We start from the raw sequence: 19,947 nt of genomic DNA, 5'->3' as shown, positions 1-19,947 counted from the left end.
GTCTATTTATAAAAAAAACCTTACAGTTGTTGTTGCTAGAAAACAAGAACCGTAAAATCAGGACACAAGCTATGTATACTAAGAACATACTTATGATAAGACATAGGATATAATATTGTATGTATGTATGTATGTAAACACTTTATTGCACATAAGACAGGTTAAGATTGTTTTTCTTTATGTTATTCTCGAACTCCCCATCGGCACACAAACCTCCATAAGGTTGTGCCTACGATGGGTCTTGTAATAATCTAACAAACTGTAATTTGTTTCCTTATTCAATAAATTAAAAAAAAAAAAAGTAACTATAGTCCTTAAGTGCAACTATGGTCCAGTTTTTAACGTTGATTAAATTATTAACGAGCCTATGATTTGTACTCGTTACATTTATTTAGGAGTTAGATAATGCTCTTTCTATATTATATGTATACTCAACATAATTTGAAAAATACTTATACATATTTTACTGGAACTTGAATTTGGACCATTACGGTACGGTACCTAGATAACAATTACCTGTTTCTCTATGCTATCATGCTATGGAGGCCGTTACCACTGACAAAAGAACCTCCTTTTCAATTTGATTCTTTTTCACAGATGCGTGCCTCTGCAAGCGGGGGCCTACACCCGGCTATATCTTCCTATTCGACATGAGAGGCGTCCGGCTTGGGCACCTCACGCGCGTCAGTCTCTCGTGAGTATTCATTTTATAGTTTATTACTCACTTCCGCAGCTTCCGCTGGCTCAGCGAGCCAAAATGAGACTTGGCCTCCGACACAAGGCGCTGTCGCCTCTTTTCTCGGCCCTGAGCGACTTCTGGCCAATTGTTGACTTGGAGTTCGCGCAGAACTGCGTCCACCATGTCGTTCCTGCGATGCCTGTGGCGTCCGACTGGACGTCCTCCAGCTAGGCGGCCCGGGCGGCCTAGCCAAGGTGACATTCGCTTGCGCTTCGCCATCATATCACTTTGTGTCTCTCTATCACTCTGCCATATTAGTGTGACAGTGACAGTTGCGATTCGTTTGCTACGGAGCGTTAGCGATTGGCATGTTGTCTACGGGGCCACAGGTAAGCTCTTTTCAAATTTCGATCTTCATCCATTCTCTTAAGGTGGCTTAACCAACGAAATCTGTGAGCTTTAGTCTCCCCCATGTTGTTAGGTTCTGCCACTAGGTAGATCATAGTTTATAGATTGGGAAAAAAAAAACGAATTTTTTGTTCGTCTGGTTCATGGTTTTAAGAAAATTTAATGGATTTCAAACATTTTTGGTTTGATTATTTGGTAACAAGGTACTAAAATAATCAGCTCCACGGATTTTACGCAAAATTTGATAAAACTATAGACAAAAGTCGTTAATTAATATTGATTCTTTTGCGATATAAGTAGCTATGTTATTTTGAGTTAACTTAAATACGTCAGTGATGTCAATGTTTGTATGCAAATGTGCCTATACACAACTAGTATGTATAATTATCCATTTGTATGTTCTAATTAGTACCTATAACAATAAGCATAACATAACAATTCCAGCAGAATTATTATTTTGAAGGACTTAATTTTATATATCTCACGATTTACTATAAAATATCACTATTATATATACTTTAAATGTTTTAGCTTTCAAAAGGATAAGCAAAGGTAAATTAGCAAGGGAAAAATCATCGTTATCATTATCATATTTATGTATGCATATAAATAGGTCACATTCCCATCTTAAACTTTCTACTCTTATTTCATTGTAGAACGACTTAAGGGGCCCACTGATTATCAGTCCGCCGGACGATATCAGCCTGTCAGTTACAAGAAAAATTTGACAGTTCCGAGTTCCGAACAACTGACAGGCCGATATCGTCCGGCGGACTGATAATCAGTGGGCCCTTATATTTAGTAACCTGTCAAGTCTTTTCATACTATTTAGTCATTACATAAGGTTACATTCCTTTTAAATTGTTAGGTATTAGAAATGTTTATTTGTAGCATAAATAATACTGCATGACGGTGTTCGCTCAAGGAATTTATTTTCAGTACCTTTCGTACCTTGTGACAATAGTATGAGGTCCGTAGCGATTTTGAGTGAGAAGGTACGAAATTGTACTGAAATTCAATTCTTTTATTGTACCAAAATGGAACATGAATCATCTTAGCTGCTAATTTTAGTACCTTGCCTTACCTGCGCCTACGTCATAACTACTACTACAATACCACTATTTCCATGGCACCAACCCCAAAATAAAATTGAAAATAATATATAATGAAACACCAAAATCTCCCTGTTCCTGTACGAGTGTAACCTACGTATAACTTGTGTTTAGGAAACTAACCAAATTTAATTTAAACGTTTAAATATTTATCATTCAAAAGTATTAGCTATTTAATTAAATTACAGATCAATACTAAAAACCGGCCAAGTGCGAGTCGGACTCGCGCACCGAGGGTTCCGTACCTTTTAGTATTTGTTGTTATAGCGGCAACAGAAATACATCATCTGTGTAAATTTCAACTGTCTAGCTATCACGGTTCATGAGATACAGCCTGGTGACAGACGGACAGACAGACGGACAGCGGAGTCTTAGTAATAGGGTCGCTTTGGGTACGGAACCCTAAAAAACTATTCATTCATAATTTAAGAGCATGGCTCTTGTCGGTGGAGTATGCGCCAGTTTATTCGGTCCTCGGCCAGGTTCTTTAGGTCCCTGTAAGACACGACATTTGCTTTCGCTTTCAGTTGTTGTGTGTAGCTTGCTCGTGGTTTTCCGCGGCCTCTTCTCGCTTCTAACTAAACTATAATATTATAATATTAAAATTAGAAGTAAACCTAAAAATATAATTAATTATAGCAAACTATAAGTAGGTATACAAAAGGCCTATGTCCCGTTCCGACTGTCACCTGGTCCAATCGTGCTAAAAATGCTAGCGGCATTGCCGCGTTGCACGGCCAGCGATGTTTGCTGGACCAGGTAAGAGCCGGAACGGGGGTCGCAGCCCCTATCCCTTAAACGCCGCCCCAAAGTTTTTAGGGTTCCGAACCCTATTGCTAAGGCTCCACTGTCCGTCTGTCTGTCTGTCTGTCTGTCACCAGGCTGTATTTCATGAACCGTGATAACTATAGGCAGTTGAGATTTTCACAGATGATGTATTTCTGTTGCCGCTGTAACAACAAATACTAAAAAGTACGGAACACTCTGTGGGCGAGTCCGACTCGCACTTGTCCGGTTTTTTAATAAGTGTTTTGGCCTCCGCACACCAAGGCCCCGCCGTTTCTATAGCGACCGGAACAAAGTCGTATGCTGGTATAGTCGCCATCAGATATATCTGAGCGGTTAAGGGGCTCACAAATATCTGAACACGCCTCTATTGTCAAGGCGTTAGAGCGCATGTTCAGATATTGTGAACACCTTGGCCGCTCCGATATATCTGATGGCGACTGTACCAAGTTTGCATATTTGTTATTTTTTAATTTTGCAGCATTCTCGGCGGCCGCGCCAACGTTTAAATATTATTTTTTTTGGTTAACACCGCGGTTTTAACAGACGAACCGACCGTAATCATTCAATAACCATTTCAAACCATTCTGATTGCATTTTAATGTGTTCTATTTATAACAGAAGCATTTCAAACGACATTTTTGTGTTATAACTTATCAGCGAGTAGGTTTTCCTTGATATAGCGCAAATGAAATAAGTAGACACTCCAATTTTTTGTTGATTTTGTCCCCTTGTTACCCCCAAGGTTGCTGATATCGATAAAATCATATAGTTAACTTTATTTTTCAAGTGTATCAAAATTTGGCTGTCCTATAGAAATCAGCGTCATCAGGTCATCACATCATGGCCGGAATGTATTTCTTTTGGTGTTTATTGAGGAATTTAGACAGGGATCTCTGTCATATCTTTAAATTGACGCCGGGATGTCAATAATTTTCTTTAGTAGTGCTAATGGCATGATCTGGGGGCCTAACAGCCAAGATATTCGTTTGCAGAAACCGAACATCATTCATTTTACAATTTTTAATTTAAGCTTTAAATTGACATTATATAGGTATCGATATTTTTGACATAAACTTACAATCGTTTTAAGCATGTATATTATTATTGTATATTTAATTTTATAAATTTTGGTATAATAAAATCAGTTATATAATACAACTATGAAATTATTAAAAGTTAAAATAAGACACTGTCAAATATATTGTACATATATAAATTAATCTTTAGATTTAAGATAATTGCCTTGCCCTACCAGGGCCCATGTGAAACTATTATATATGTAACACCTGTGTACCATGGATGCAATAAATAAATATGAATATGAATATGAAAAATAACTATCACTTTCATACATTACTTACGTTTATCTTAGCGTTTAGTTTCGTTTTCTGCAAACAATGACATAGGTACATACCTATATCTTGGCCCTAGCCCCCTGTGGTTCTATCCCAACACTTCCGGTATGAAAACCTATGGCAATACCGGTTACCGGTATGTCTTCCGTATAATTAATATATACGTAAACAGTTGATCAAACCAGAATCACCAGCGTCATATTAATTTATACTTGTGACTTGTGACGCACGCTAGTTGAAATAAACAAAACAGCCTCTACTAAACTAACTAGGTTCAATAATTAAGGCGACTTATAACCCCGACGACCTTGACGATGTTAATACATGCTGCACGCGCAAATTCAAAATACTATATTCTTGGCTTCAATCATGCGTTTGTTTAAGAACTGTACTGTTCCAATTATTTTTATAATTTTAGTCACCCGTTGACCACGAACGCGGTAATGGACCGCGAGCCAGGCGCAAATTTCGTCAGTCATCGCCTCCCGGGCGAAAACTAATATTGGCTGCCATTCCTCAACCCACCAACGGAGCGGCAGCTGACGTTCACGAGGGTTCATCATACATAGTCGTTAATCACTATACGAGTTTTCGCCCGGGAGGCGATTGGTCATGGAAATCTGTTCCTGGCCCGCGGTCTATAAAGGGTTCGACACGTCGGGATGTATTATAATATTATAAATTCAATATACGCGATATAATCCGTTTTCATAGTTTTATTTCATGAGTAACTATCGTGGTAACCGAAGACAATATTAATTTTAGTCAGATTTAATGTAGATAAACTAAATAATAATATTTTCTCGAAGGAGCCATCACGTAAAATATAATGATTGTTCAACGGCACGAGCCAGAGCCGTCACGTGTAATTTTGACTGGGGAAATTTAAAGCAATACTTACAGCCTCAATATATTTTTTTACATGCAAACTAATGTTTAACAGATTATCACGGACTAATTTATATAGGTACAGTCATCAATCATCATCAATAGTAGCGGATCAGATTACGTGCCAATAGGATCCCCAATGATGTAACAGCATAATATGATGCTGTCTAAGTCGCCATCAGATATATCTGAGCGGCCGAGTTGCTCACAAATATCTGAACACGCCTCTACTATCAAGCCGTTAGAGTGCGTGTTCAGATATTTTTGAGCACCTCAGCCGCTCACATAAATCTGATGGCGAGTGTAACTAAATATATTTCAGTTTTTTGACTTGGTTCGTTTGAAGTAGTTTAGTCGAAGTACCGACGCCTTAATGCGTTCTGTACTAACTATACTTAGTTGTATGCAAAGTATAGTTAATTTAACCACTATGTTGATATAATAACGTGCAAAGGGATATTGAATTAATAATGTTAGAACTATGCGGTACAAACACGAACGGTCAGCTTCAATTAAGTATAAACCATATCCATAATGCCATCTACACGAGTACCTAAACTGCCACTGTTGACACTTGTACAGTTGCCATCAGACATATCGGAGCGGCCGAGGTGCTCAATAATATGTCAACACGCATCTATTGTCAAGCCAAGGCGCTTAGCTAGTAGCTTCTACTGGTCAGCGTCAGCTGATTTGCGTCTACTAAAGTACCAAGTACCACCTAGGACCTTTATCATTATCAAACTACATATAAGATAAATGGTTTCTTTCCAGGTCCCTCCGCAAGTTCTTCCAAATAACTATAAGATAAATGGTTTCTTTCCAGGTCCCTCCGCAAGTTCTTGCAAATAACTATAAGATAAATGGTTTCTTTCCAGGTCCCTCCGCAAGTTCTTCCAGTTTGTGCAGGAGGCCTGGCCGGTCCGCATGAAGGGCATCCACGTGCTGAACGCCGAGCCCATCGTGGATAAGCTGCTCATCCTAATCAGGCCCTTCATGGAGAAGAAGTTCTATGACATGGTAAGATGATATTTGACAGTATGAATTTTCTCAGTATGATTTTTACGCCTAAGACCGTAATCTGTTAAACAAAAGCCATTGTTTCTTTTCTGCGAGCGGTCGGCCATTGTGTCTGAGCGCGTGTCAAAGCAACAATGTCATTAAAGCGGCTGTATCGTGGTGGTTTTAAGGTTCAAATCTATGTAATAATATGAGCGCTCGCCTACATTGAGGTGGTCGATGGTCCTACATTACCAAAACATCTTACATGTACTTAAGTTTTAACCGGTAACACGGTTAGCGATTTAAAATTTTCCACGATAAACTGAGATAAACTGACTATGAATAATAATTTATTATTAGATCATCAACGCCTGCGTTATTATATGGATCGGAATGCTGGGGTTTAAGGAAAGCTGACGAGAAAAAACTTCACACCACCGAGATGAAGATGCTACGTTGGGCGGGCGGCGTCACAAGACTTGACAGAGTTCGAAACACCTATGTCCGAGGAACTTTTAAGGTTGCTAGCATTAGCGACAAATTGGCGGAAGGCCGCCTACGCTGGTATGCCACGTCATGAGGCGTGATGAAAGCCACATGACGAGAGCGGTATTAAACATAAGGGAGGGTAACCGAGGCCGAGGACGACCCCCCACAACTTGGAGCAGCACCGTTGAAGGAGACATGGAGGCAGCAGGCATAGATAAAAGTATGACAGCAGACCGCATAAAGTGGCGTAATGGTATAAGGAGGGCCGACCCCAACTAGAGATGGGAATAATAATGGCCAGGAAGAAGAAGAAGAGAAGATCATCAACGCAAATTATGAATAGACGTACATAATTTTAATAATAAATGTCACATTTATGTTAAAGATTATTAAAAAAAGCATTACTTACTGCTGTGGCGCGACGGCCCGAAGAAGTCGAAGTCGAAAAAAAGTATTAATTGAATTTTAATTGAATTGAATTATTTATTGCAGACCGTGGTCTATAGTGTGTTAGTATAGCCACCTAAGACCCAGCCATTCAAATGTAAAATCCAAAATTAGCCACTGAAATATAGTATAGGAAATAGAGTTGATTGCGTTGTTGGAGAATTGAACGAAACAAAGCAAAAGCGACTGTTCCAATTGAATAGGGTTTATATAATTATCATACAGAACGGCCACGCCCCGCCCCGCCCCGACTCGAATTACCTCGCCCCGCGACACCAGATTGACGGCCGTTCGCCGGCCGCTCAGTACTGTTTTTAAGCAACTTACACAATGACGCATGACGCGTGTACAGACGTGCCGTTCACACATAGAAACGCAAGTAATTTTTGATGTATAGCGTGTCCGCCCTGTGCCTTGGGCCTTAGGAGGTTATGTACAATTTAGGGCCCGGCCACATCAGCGGTGCGGCTTTGCAGAGATTTGCGGCGCCGCAAACCGCTCTGAAATAGTTATTTACGATACAAGTGCGGAAAAGAGGAAATTCGAAACGAATGGCGATAAATTGAAACACGTCCGCAGGGAGTGTTTTAAATCGACACGAGTTGCAAAATACCTATTCGCACGTGTATCATACAACGTTTTACAGTACATATGGCCCTTTAAACTTTCGACATATGAACGAAAAGTGCTCTTTTACGAACTAGTGCGAAAAGGAGCACCATATGTACTGTAAAAGAACATTTTGGGTTCAACCATGGGGTTTCATTGGGCTTATTGTGGGACTAGGGCGATTTGTGTAAGATTGACCCTTGATATTTATGTAAATAATAATTTATTAATATTAAACTTCTTAATTTCATTACACCATAATATCTTGATTGGTCAGTATTTGGTCATTGTTTAGCATAACAATCGTTCATTGTTTGCAAAGGACAATAATGATTCATGTGAAAAGCATGTCACGACTTGTTTTTATAAATTATGAGGCATTTATTTTATACTGACCAATTACGTCTTTCCCATCACGGAACAATGGTGTTCCGGACCTTTGGGAGGCGTGCGCGGAGTCGAAGCCAACACGTAGATGCCCTTTTGACACTTCAACACGTTGATTGCGTTACGTGGGCTTTTTAAAACCCGTACGATGTCATTATTCAGTGCAGAGGCTAATAATCGTGTTTACTAGCTGGTGCGGAAGTTGTATCTTGATTATTTTTATGACTACGACGATAAAGACAAATATACATTTCAGTTTCTTGTCAAAAGTAACCAAGTGATATTTTCAAAATATACGAGGTCTCAGGAACCCCGTAACGACCAGGGAGAAAAGGAATTGCTTTCTAGTGCGATACGGGTTTCAGTGAACCTCGTATAAATTTTAGCTGGCCCGTGCGGGGTTATGACCACAGAGAAGACTTCTTATCGGCAAATTAAAAATAATGTATTCGAGACGCATGCTAGAATGGTCTTATTGAAAAGACAATGTACTGGCTGTATCCGAGCGCGTCAGTTGACGTCTTTAGTGGCCAAAGGATTAACGAATGTTAGAAACAATTAACAATATCATGATAATAAGTAGCTACATAATGCTGATTCGTTAATAGTAGACATGTTAATTGCTTAAATAATAAAGCTGTGGTGTGGTGTCCATAATCAACAACCTATTATGACGGCGAGCTTATGTTTAGAATATGAAATGATTTGCGCGATAGTATCTCGCCCGCGAGATAGACTATCCGTTCCTCTTTAATTAATACAGTAAGAAAAAAACTGGACCGCGAGCCAGGCGCAAATTTCGTCAGTCATCGCCTCCCGGGCGAATACTCGTATAGCGGTTAACGGCTATGTATGATGAACCCTCGTCAACGTCAGCTGCCGCTCCGTTGGTGGGTTGAGGAGGTTGCTGCTAGCAAATAAAGTCTATAAAAAATTGGTCATGGAAATCTGTTCCTGGCCTGCGGTCTAAACGGGTATCCTATCTCGCGGGCGAGATACGTCGCGCCAATCATGTGCTAGGCCAACAAATACACATTTTAGATCGAGTGAGAAATCCCATTATCACACCTACAGATAAAAATTAAATAAGTATCTGTTTTTTAAAAATATAATAAAGTACACTACTATACTATACAGTCAAGGGGTGTCTGAATTTTTGCCTCGAAATCCGATATTTAATTCCCAGCTCTCACTAAAAGCCTTGCTTTGGGGCCAACAAATAACTTGTAAACTAAAATGAACAACTAAAATGATGTCAGTCGCACGTGTATTGGCGCGAGCGAGAGACACAGACGTTTAGACATCATTTAGGTATAGGTATCATTTTGATTGAGTCAACAGCGTCGACTAAAGAACACATTTGTAGTTTAGAATATTATTTTTAACACTTTCTTTTCCCTTTCTCCAGCTAAAATTCCACAGCAAGACCGAAGACCTGGAGAAGTTCTACGAGACAGTCGTCCCTCGCTCCGCCCTCCCCCCCGATTACGGTGGTACCCTCCCCGACACACAGACCCTCCACAAGAAGTGCATGCAGCAACTACAAGCTCTGGAACCTTACTTTGCTGCTGAGGAGCAGCAAAGGGCTAGAGCGTACCCGGACAAGAAGAGAGATAAGGCGTTGAACAAGAATTTTAAGAAGTTGGACATAGATTAATGATTATGTGTGGGTTTTAGAAGGTTTCTGAAAAGGTGCGATGAATCTTGTTTATTTAGCTATATGCTCAAAAAGTGTTTAATTTAGGCTGACCAAAAATATGTATAATTTAGTCTGGCTAAGCAATTTGTCACTAGAAGACGAGTTAACTGAACTGTGAAAGGTTCGTTTCAATATTTTGATCGTCTTTTTTTCTAATATGATTATCATGGACCAGACCAAATTGCCGAGAATCTTAAACTCGTTTTCAGTCTAAATTCAATAGGTACTTTGGGCTTTTAGGGTTTTTTTGGGTCTGAGAAGGTATGTCGCTTTTAGAAAGGAGCTCAAAAGATGTGTAATTTAGTCTGGCTAAGCATTATGAGTCATAATTTATGACACTAGAAAAAGACGGCACATTCAAAATAGTTATGTATGAAAGGTTTACATTTAAAGAAGAATAAAGATCATTTATTTTCAGCTAAAAGTTACAGACATTCCAGGGGTCTCCGCACTAGGCAGTGCCTGTATCGCGGGTAACCAATTACAATTTAAATATCAGACTTTGTTACAATTAAAAACTATCATTTAGTAAGAAACTACTAACTCAAACTAAGGCTTAATCTAGACACAATATTGAAACTAAATTTTGTTAAATATGGCTTCTGTTCTATTTGCATTTTTAATTTCTCGTTTTTTCTAATATTATGATAGTTAGCCAGACTAGATAGGCAAAATTGTATGCTGGCTATGACTCATTTTTAGTCAAGTTCATCTTTCATAAGCATTTAGGTATCTAGTTGAATCTTTTAGACACCGATGGGTTCAAAATAACACCCTAAAAACAGACCCTTTACAAAACATACATGCAACAACTCCAAATTTTGGAACCTTACTTTGCTGCTAATGAATACGGTTTGCCCGGACAAGAGAGATAAAATGCTGAACAATAATTTCAAGAAGTTGAAGATTAGTATGCTTTTAGATGAATTTTAGAGGTATGAGAAAAGGCGTGTCTCGTTTGCTATGTGCGGCTCAAAACATATTTAGTTTAGTCTGGCCAAGAATACGTATAAGTTGTCTGGCTAAGCATTTTGACACTAGAAAAAGACAGACTGTGAATGTATTCTTAATGGTTTATTGGCCTTAGAATAGTTTTTTAAGTAGACTCGTTCTATTATAGATTTTCGTGTACATTGACCCGCCTGTTGCTGTCTCTATTGCACTCGCTTTATTATGTTGTCACGCTCGCACAGTGACATTGACAACCGGCATCATGGGCGGGACAGCGATATAATTAATGATGCAAGTGCAATAGAGATGTCAAAAGGCGGGTCAATGTACGAAAATCTATATGGAACGCGTCTCTTCTTTAATGCTTCCACAGTTGATCCTGATGTTTTATTTGTTATATTATTAATATCTTTGATTAGCTTAGTTTTTTTCATGAAGTTCGGATTGTGAACTCACAATATTTTTAAATTTCTTTAATTATTGTAGATTTTTAGAGCTCCCAATTATGTTAAGAGCAAGGGACCTGGATACCTATAGTTCATAGAATCCTTGAATACTTAAAAATGATGGACATCGCGCTCGTAACACCTATGACACAGAATAAATAATAGTACTAGGTACAGAAAGTTCACTCTAACAAAACACGACTATTACGACAGATATGACCGCTAGGTGGCGCAAGCGGGAGCTGCGTCCGTTCCGTAGCGGTGCGCGGCAACTACTATGGCTAGACACCAAAATTGGTGTGGGCCGCATGTACTTGTAGCGACGCGACGAAATCGCGGAGTGAGCCACGCCTGCCTATGACCGGCTAGCATAACTTGCGTCTAGTGTGACTTCAAGTATGGACTCGCGCGCGAGAACAAGTCATGCTGGCAAGTCTGGAGGTGCGACTGTTTATAGACTACGGTGTTTACTTACCAATCTTACCATAGGCCGTAAGCTTGTTTGCCACCGTCTTGGTATAAAAATGTCATGTAGTACAAAGATTTAATTACAATTGTAAATTGTATTCCTAGGTAGGTTTTGTATATAAAAGAAAATTGAGAAAAAAATGTATACTTAATATTCGCTCCCTATGGTCAGACCATAGACAAGTAGGTATTATACCTTTTGCACCAAGCTTGAATTTAGTATATATGTATAACTATGTACCTGTCGTGAAAAGTTTATGAGGTGACCTCAGGTCTTAGTCTTAGGTAAGGTCTAGACTACGATCCAGAGTTCCTACCGCAAGAAACGATAATCGAAATTTCGTTCACATTTCAGCTGTAACATATTCGCGCGGAGGCAGATAAGGAAATTTCTAAGTGGAAAAATTCACTGTCTTGGGTGGGACTTGAACCCACGACCATTGGATCGCTAGCCCAGTGCGCTGCCATCTGAGCTACTAAGACCTTACTCAATACAGCGAATATTTCCACCATATATGAGCCTTAGGGGGAATTGATACAAAATTAATATCGATTTTGGTTATTTGCGGTAGGTCCTCGGGTATATACAGTCAAGTGTAAAAATGTGTCATTTTCAACCAAAAGGGTACTTATTGTCGGTTGTCAATAAGGCGCTATTTCCATAAAGCTTCAATTTGAAATCAACCTTATCGACAACCGACAATGTGGTACCTTTTAGTTGAAAACGTCACAAATATGGGTGCATATGGCTTACTCAAAAATATGTCCCATAGTTCTTAATTCGCTGACATAAGAGTCTCCGGCAAGCTCGGCCGAATTTCACCTTCCCATACAAAAGGAGTTCCGTTCTCTGTAATTAGCTTATATACCTCCAGTTTATAAAACAAACGAAATAGAGCAAAAACAAGTTTTGTATGAAAAACTTAAATTCGCTGTATTTTTTTATCTATGGTATCTGAAGCTACATAAACTAATTACAGACATAGATATACCGTATCCTATTGTAAGTACAAAGTTTCAGAGCAATCTAGCTAGTCGTTTTAAAATGAGAGCGGAACTACGTTTGTATGGAGAACCGAGCTTGCCGGAGACTTAAAGAAAAACAATTGATTAAAGATAGAGGTAGACAACAGGCGGTCTTATCGCTAAAGAGCGATCTCTTCCAGACACCCAGACTGTACACTGAGTTAGTCATTTCATCCTGGGTGATAACTTGAAAAGTAGGTAGGTCAGGTAGGTGTATCATGAAACATCGTGGACATCAGCTGCCGTTGGTAGTTTAAGACTAGTAAACCACCCAAGACTATAGAAACGGTTAGTAAATTAAAATGTTTGCAATTGGTTTGGAAAGCATTCGTTTTTTAACCCACCAACGGAGCGGCGGCTGTCGTTGACCGACCGTCATTATACATCTGCCTTAACCACTTTAAAAATTAGGTTACTTAAATTACATGTCAAAATAAATTCATTCGTAATTCAAATGCACACTATACTGATATTTAATTAGAGTACAAATTGTATCTATTTGTCAAAAAAGAGATAAATATATTTTAAATATAATATTAGTAGCAAAATTGTATATAAAATGTACAAAAGTCAAGTTTATTCATCTGAAATGATTCTATTATATAAAGGACGCATGATGGATTCGACTTTGGCGTTGAACCTACGGTGCGTATAAATCGGTCATTGGCGTCCAAAAGGTTAACTCTCACCCCATTATTCCATCCTACCTACTAAACTACTTTTACTACTTTTTATTTATTTATTTAAAATAATAATCAGTAATTAATTTGAGAAAGAGGTCGCTACCACCGGCCAACTTTTAAGGGGCCCATAGACTATCAGTCCGCCGGACGATATCGGCCTGTCAGTTGTTCGGAACTGTCAAATTTTTGTTCTAACTGACAGGCCGATATCGTCCGGCGGACTGATAGTCAGTGGGCCCCTTTACGTAATTTCCGATAATATCGACTTTGTTTAATTTCAAATAAATCTAGATTGTTTTCTAATGCAATAGATCAGTTTTAGAGGTTGAGAGTAAAAATAATATCGCCCATCGTTGATTTCACAAATTTTCAAATGTCAGTAGCGACCCCCAAATATCAATAAAAAAATCTAGTGTTTTGCAATTTAATGATGTATTTTATCATTTGTAGATGGTGAGAGCAAAAAATAAACATAATAAAATTGTCAGTACTAGTTTGAATCATCCTAGTGTTCAGATATTTTTGAGGACCTTAGCCGCTCTGGTATACCTGCACGTTATATAAGATGCCACTCGATGGAATTTATTTTTTATTAGTCTCTCTCGTTTTGTACCTACCCTTGTCGTTTTGTAATAAATGAATTATAAATGTTGTTAGTTTCTCAGTAAGTCCAGGAGGTGGTGGTTTAATGTACTTAATTATGTAATTTATTAGATATTTTTAGTCTAGTGCTTCAATGTTCCATTGATAGGATAAGTTTGTGATAATTTTCATTGGTTATCGTTACCAACGTCGTGATTTATTAGAAATATAATTTATGGAGCGTTTTTAGCGGTTTTATTGTACATATTTCCTTAAAACGAATACTCTATCTACATATAAATAGAATAAACAAAATTATGTGTCAATCTATTGATTTTGCCATATTTTGCTGTCTTGCAGTGCATCTAATGAGGGCTAACGCGTATGAATTCGCCGCTAGGGGCGCTAGTGTAGATGGTGGTCTTTTCCATAGTTCGAAATGTCAAATGTCACTTGTCACTTCAATGACTGACAGCTTTTCTATAGTCTTTTGGACCACCATCAACAGAGGCGCCAACTGGTGAGCAAAAAAACGATAGCCCTCATTATAAAGTTTGATTTTGGCGCCATCTATGAACAACTAGTGAAACTAACCTTCAGCCAGATTTGGTAGAAATTTTAATTGTATACTGGCAACTAGGCAGCTGTCAAAAAAGTAACCGCCATACACGCACTATTGAACACCTGCCGATTTTTTGTTTACATATTTCAAACGGAAAATTATGGATGAAATCCATTGTTTTAATATAATCTGTGAATGCAAATCGAATATGGAATAACTGATAAGTGATATTGTGTAAGATTTCGTGATATTTTACTGGAAGCACTCTTATTTGAAGGTAAGTTTTTAATAAATGATTTGCTTTGTATTGTTCCGAATTTAGAGTTAAATTAATCGAGATAAATGAATGAATATTGTTCATTTGTTTCTGCATAATAAAGCTTAGGGTTCTGTTTAATCCCTGGGATGTTACGCATTGACCGATTTAATAGTCAATTTACCATAATCTTGTAAAGTTAAGCAGTGTTCTTGTATCAATCAGTTTCAGTGAGTGACGCACCTAAACGAGCCTTATAAAAGTAGGTTGTTTGTTCAAATGCTTAATAATATGTATATAAAAACATAGGCATTTAATTTAATCCGTCTGTAGTTAGAGATTACGAATTTGGCTAATATAAGTTACAAAAGCAGAGCAATAAGATACAAAATGCTGTACCTACTAGACAACAAGACAAGATTCAAAATACAGGTAAGAATGTAGTTAATTAGTGAGTATTAAGTTGCAGTGCCCTATAGGGTTCATAGCTGATCAAAATTATTATGTAACACCTTATTATGTACCTATGAAGGCAATAAATGACTGAATACTGAATACTAAGCCTGCCTTTTTGCATTTTATTCTAAACAGAATAATGTTGACTACAATGCTAAGCAGGTTCCACACCAAGAAATATTTTAGGAGCATATTATATATTTTTTTATATTATGGTATTGCTTATATAAGACGAAACCTAATAGTTGCACTGCTGCACCCATAGTAGAAAAAGAGAAAAAGTAAGCGTGAATCGCCTCGCATGGTACGGGGTACGGGCATGTGATGCGGAGGGATGAAAGTCATGTGACGAGAAAGGTGTTACAAATAAATGTAGAGGGAAGTAAGAGGAAAATTTGGCAATAGACAGTTTAAACAATATATAATCTTATATTATAAGTCTCACCTTACAAGCGACAGCCTGGCGAGGTCCAGATGGAAAAAGGAAACAAAGACAGCTATTTGGCACGCTGGGCTGACGACATAGTTAAGGTGGCGGGGGCCAACTGGGTATGGGAGGCCCAAGATCGAGAGAGGTGGAAGATTCTGGAAGAGGCCTATACCAGGGATGTTGCAGATGCCGATTTTTTGACATCCGCGGAAGCGGATGCGGATTTTTAAAGGCTCACATCCGCGCATGCGGATGCGGATGTCGAGATTAGGCACATAAAAAACGTCAAATATTACACTTTAGTCATTTTTATTTAAAAAAAAACGAAACTTAGTATTTGAACAAGAATATAGGTGCCCCACTATCGCATTACTATACTAAAGTCCAAATAAAACAAACTTTTCACTTCTGGTCGCTGTCCGTCATAGGCTAAAGTGCTCGATCGACAAATCACAAAAACGAAACGAGATTCCTATTGGCTAATTATGAAATTACCTAGCACTTATGCCGCTGCTTAGACGTTAAATAAAAGGCTTTTTTATTTTTTATTTTTTTTATTTTTCCATTATAAGTCTATTTAACCTCTCATGATTCATCAAGTGACATACATCTAAACATACAAACATTTATACTTATAAACTAGAATACATGTATCCATTTCTGTTTCAGCACAATGGACTCCGTCAACAATAACCAGTTTGAGGTAATACCGAACACCAAAGCGAAACGCAAGCTCACCACTCCCAGCAACAATGTCTACCTCAACCCAGCGCTGGACCTCCTTGCCAACGAAGACCCTATGTGCAACACCGCCATGGAAATTGTGCCAAAGAAACGCAAGAGAACCAAAAGCTGTGACATCACCACTTTTGAGAACACTGCGTTAGATCTCGGAATCAGCAAGGCAGCAGTAAATGAATTTTTGGCTAGAGAGCTGCAAAATGTTAAGAGAAATACAAGGAATTACGATGTTTGTAGGTTAGGATCTGTTGAAGAACCTATATATGCTAATATGACTGATTTAAATCCACAGAATTTAAAGAAGACATTTACACTTGAAACATTAAACGTGCCACAGAGATTGCATGGTAGCCTTAATGATGACACTTTAATGAACGTTACTAATGTACGAAGTAATTTCAGTAATTTTCCATCTAATTTACAAGTCACAGTTACTGGTGAGGTGTCACATATATCATCAAATATGAGAGAGTTTACAAAAGGAATGTTGAACATCCCTCAAGATGAAACCTTACGCGCTCCTTTTATACAGGGCAGATCTACCAATGAACCAGTTAATAAGCCACAATTTTTAGAAACAACTTTTAATAAAGAATCATTCTTAAATGTGCATCCAAATTTACGAGACACTGATGAAACTTTACACTTATCTGAAATAAGAAATAATGTATTTGATTCTGGCGTCTCTGATATGGAACATAAACCATTGAATACTTTTAATAGTGAAATGCAAGATATATCATCTATCAGTAACATTACTAATGTACAAACCAACATAACAAATCAAATATTTGTAAATAATCCTAGTAACCTCAGTCTAAGCTTCATAGATAGACTAGCTTTAGATTCTCCAAATGGTTCAAATCAATCAATCTACTTTGATGACGATTTAAATGAAAGCAACATAATGGAGATAAAAACAATCACAATAATAACTAAGAAGAAAAAAATACCTGATAAAAATAACACTAATCCATTTCTAAATCCTAATATAGCTGATGAGGTAGTTGTGCCAACAGAGAATCCATTTTTAGATGTCAATGAAACACGAGCTGAATCTGAATATAATGCTGAAGCTAATATTTTACAAAATAACATACAGACAAATGAAATAATGCCAAGGAGATTATTCGCACATGATACTAACAGCACAATATCTACTGTAAATGAATCTAATGTCGAAAATCAGTATGAAAATATCGATGGGTATCGATCAGAGAGCCCTATTTATGAAAATACAGATGAAAGTTTAAATAAACAGAGTAAAATACTTGGTTGTGATGTTTCTCAATTTAGTGCCATTGACATCATGAATTTAAATAAAATCAGTCAAGGGAATACCTCCAATGAATCAAATGAAGCTAAGAAAGATTTCAAACATCAAATCTTAAAAGCCAGCAATAAACTGTCTTCAAAACTGTTTAAGACATTAAAAAAGACTTTTAAAGGTGAAAAAGACAAACCAGATCCAAACATCACTTTGAATCCTTATGAAGTGCCTAGGAAACCTCCTAAAGGAAAAGTTGTTAAAGACTCAGGTTTTGAGAATCCAGCGCTAAATCTAGACATTTCAGATGACATTGAGATTGAAGAAATTGATGGAGTAGAACACACATACGAAACTATAAAGACTCTTAGAAATACTCGCTTAAATATGAACGTGACGCCACTTAGAGAAAGAAATTACGAAGCAGAGACGTCGCATAATAGAACTAATACCCCAGGTAAGAAGGTCCGTTTTGATTCAACACTGAATCAAGAGAAAATTATTACTGGGAACAGTTTTGACGGTGACATACAAAGTCCGGGGTTTGATTCTAAGATTGATAAATATCATGATGAGTTGGAAAACTGTATAAATGAGAGGAAGTTTATACAGCAAAATATGTGAAATTTAGGGTGTCCGCTAGCTGGTGGGTGAGCGGGTTTACGAAAAATAATATGGGCAAAAGGCAGCAGCAGGGAAACTTTTGTCAGTCGTCAGGGGGCGCAAATTTGGTGGCTGCCCCGGGCGCCATATCCTCTACGCCCCAGGCAGCAACGCTAACTGGCGATGACGCGGCCATGTGCGATGGAGTTTACCTACGGGCCACTACACACTAGCGTCTCCCGAGCGTCGGTCTAGTCAGCGCTATGGAAAATGGCGTCGCTGCGCAGTTGCGCCAACGTTGCGTCGAGCAGCAGCCATAGAGTTGACGCCGACGCTTGGGAGACGCTAGTGTGTGGTGGCGCTACAATAGCACCCGCGTGCGTGCGCCCGCTCCGTTCCGCACCAACTAGCAGACTTAAGTATTATTATATAATTAAGGGAATAATGTTAGGGTAATATAACTAATAATTAGACAGAAAAATATAGACTGCTTAAACGTAATCAAGTTCCTTATCGATCAGTAATAAAGAGTTGACCAATAGCAATCTGAGTGGATTTATACATAAGTACTTTAAATCATATTGTACTTACTTGCCAAAGCACTGTAAATTCCAAAGTGTTTGTATTTAAGTTTTAAATTATTCCTAGTTTTAATTTAGATATAAGTATTTCCTATAATCATGAAAAAACACGGTACCCTGAGGTAGGTTATTTAATCGAGTTAATATTTATTGATAAGCTCTAGCTTTACTTTGACGTGTTATTAGACTATGGCAGGAATCAAATGCCTATTTAATGTTAGTTATATATATATATATATATATATATATATATATATATATACTATATATATGTACAGTGTGTAAATCTAATACAGGCAATAAATCAAACCAGGCATAGAATTTACCCGTAGTTAATTTTTGAAAATTTACCGAGCAGCAATGTACTGTAAACAATACTAGACATTACATGACATGGGACCCTATTACTAAGACTCCGCTGTCCGTCTGTCACCAGGCTGTATCTCATGAACCGTGATAGCTACTTGAAATCTTCACAGATGGTGTATTTCTGTTGCCGCTATAACAACAAATACTAAAAACAGAATAAAATGAATATTTAAGGGGGGCTCCCATACAACAAACGTGATTTTTTTGCCGTTTTTTGCGTAATGGTACGGAACCCTTCGTGCGCGAGTCCGACTCGCACTTGGCCGGTTTTTTATACTAACTGTCAACAAGCGTTGATAGTTAATATAAAAAGCTCGTATCTCGTAGCTTGTGTGTTGCTTTACATTGCGGGCCGAATTGTATGGTTAATTTTTTAATTGTTTTTCTAAGCAAAGTTAATCTCAATAATATATACTTTTTAGGTCCTATGTTAACCACCGTTTAAAGGTTTGCCCGTATTGAATTTACACACTGTATAGGTCAAAATACTCAAAATCCTACACCACATGTAACACTAAACAACTTTGTAGTATACTCTGTTTTTAAATTCTAGATAACTACAATGCTGTAGAACAAAACAAAGTAAGCCAAAGCAGTATTCAAACATTTTTTATATAAGTAGGTAGAGTTTAACGGCCTTTAACGACATTAGTGACTTTGCC

General features: G+C 37.9%; 3 protein-coding genes across 6 annotated transcripts in view; all 3 read left to right on the top strand.

Moving 5' to 3' along the window:
- LOC134749941 (retinol dehydrogenase 12-like) overlaps positions 1–19,947 on the top strand; it is a 463,382-nt gene that overhangs the window by 209,361 nt on the left and 234,074 nt on the right. The window lies entirely within an intron of this gene.
- Positions 1–19,947, top strand: part of LOC134749944 (alpha-tocopherol transfer protein-like) — a 214,942-nt gene that overhangs the window by 25,410 nt on the left and 169,585 nt on the right. The window contains exons 3-6 of one of the 4 annotated variants that reach the window (XR_010128529.1): positions 598–694; positions 1,619–1,639; positions 6,110–6,251; positions 9,574–11,991. Coding sequence is in view for 3 of the 4 variants with exons in the window: in XM_063684974.1 (XP_063541044.1) it covers positions 598–694; positions 1,619–1,639; positions 6,110–6,251; positions 9,574–9,822 (509 nt within the window). In the remaining variant the exon portion in view is untranslated. Of the gene's footprint in view, positions 1–597; positions 695–1,618; positions 1,640–6,109; positions 6,252–9,573; positions 12,001–19,947 lie in introns of those variants that run through there. The other 3 variants (XM_063684974.1, XM_063684973.1, XM_063684975.1) reach the window with 3 other exon arrangements.
- On the top strand, positions 14,656–18,537 carry LOC134750093 (uncharacterized). The gene is made up of 2 exons (XM_063685185.1): positions 14,656–14,859; positions 16,394–18,537. Exon 2 carries the CDS (start codon positions 16,398–16,400, stop codon positions 18,354–18,356), a length of 1,959 nt encoding a protein of 652 aa, XP_063541255.1. The 5' UTR covers positions 14,656–14,859; positions 16,394–16,397; the 3' UTR covers positions 18,357–18,537.

The sequence above is a fragment of the Cydia strobilella genome, chromosome 19 (genome assembly GCF_947568885.1).
Source record: "Cydia strobilella chromosome 19, ilCydStro3.1, whole genome shotgun sequence".
Taxonomy (NCBI): Eukaryota; Metazoa; Arthropoda; class Insecta; order Lepidoptera; family Tortricidae; genus Cydia; species Cydia strobilella.
The sequence above is the reverse complement of the archived record's forward strand: the minus strand, read 5'-3'. Positions and strand labels throughout refer to the sequence as shown.

Bases quoted from the DNA above. Each gene is read 5' to 3' on its own strand.
- LOC134750093 (XM_063685185.1), top strand. From the start codon at position 16,398: ATGGACTCCGTCAACAATAACCAGTTTGAGGTAATACCGAACACCAAA.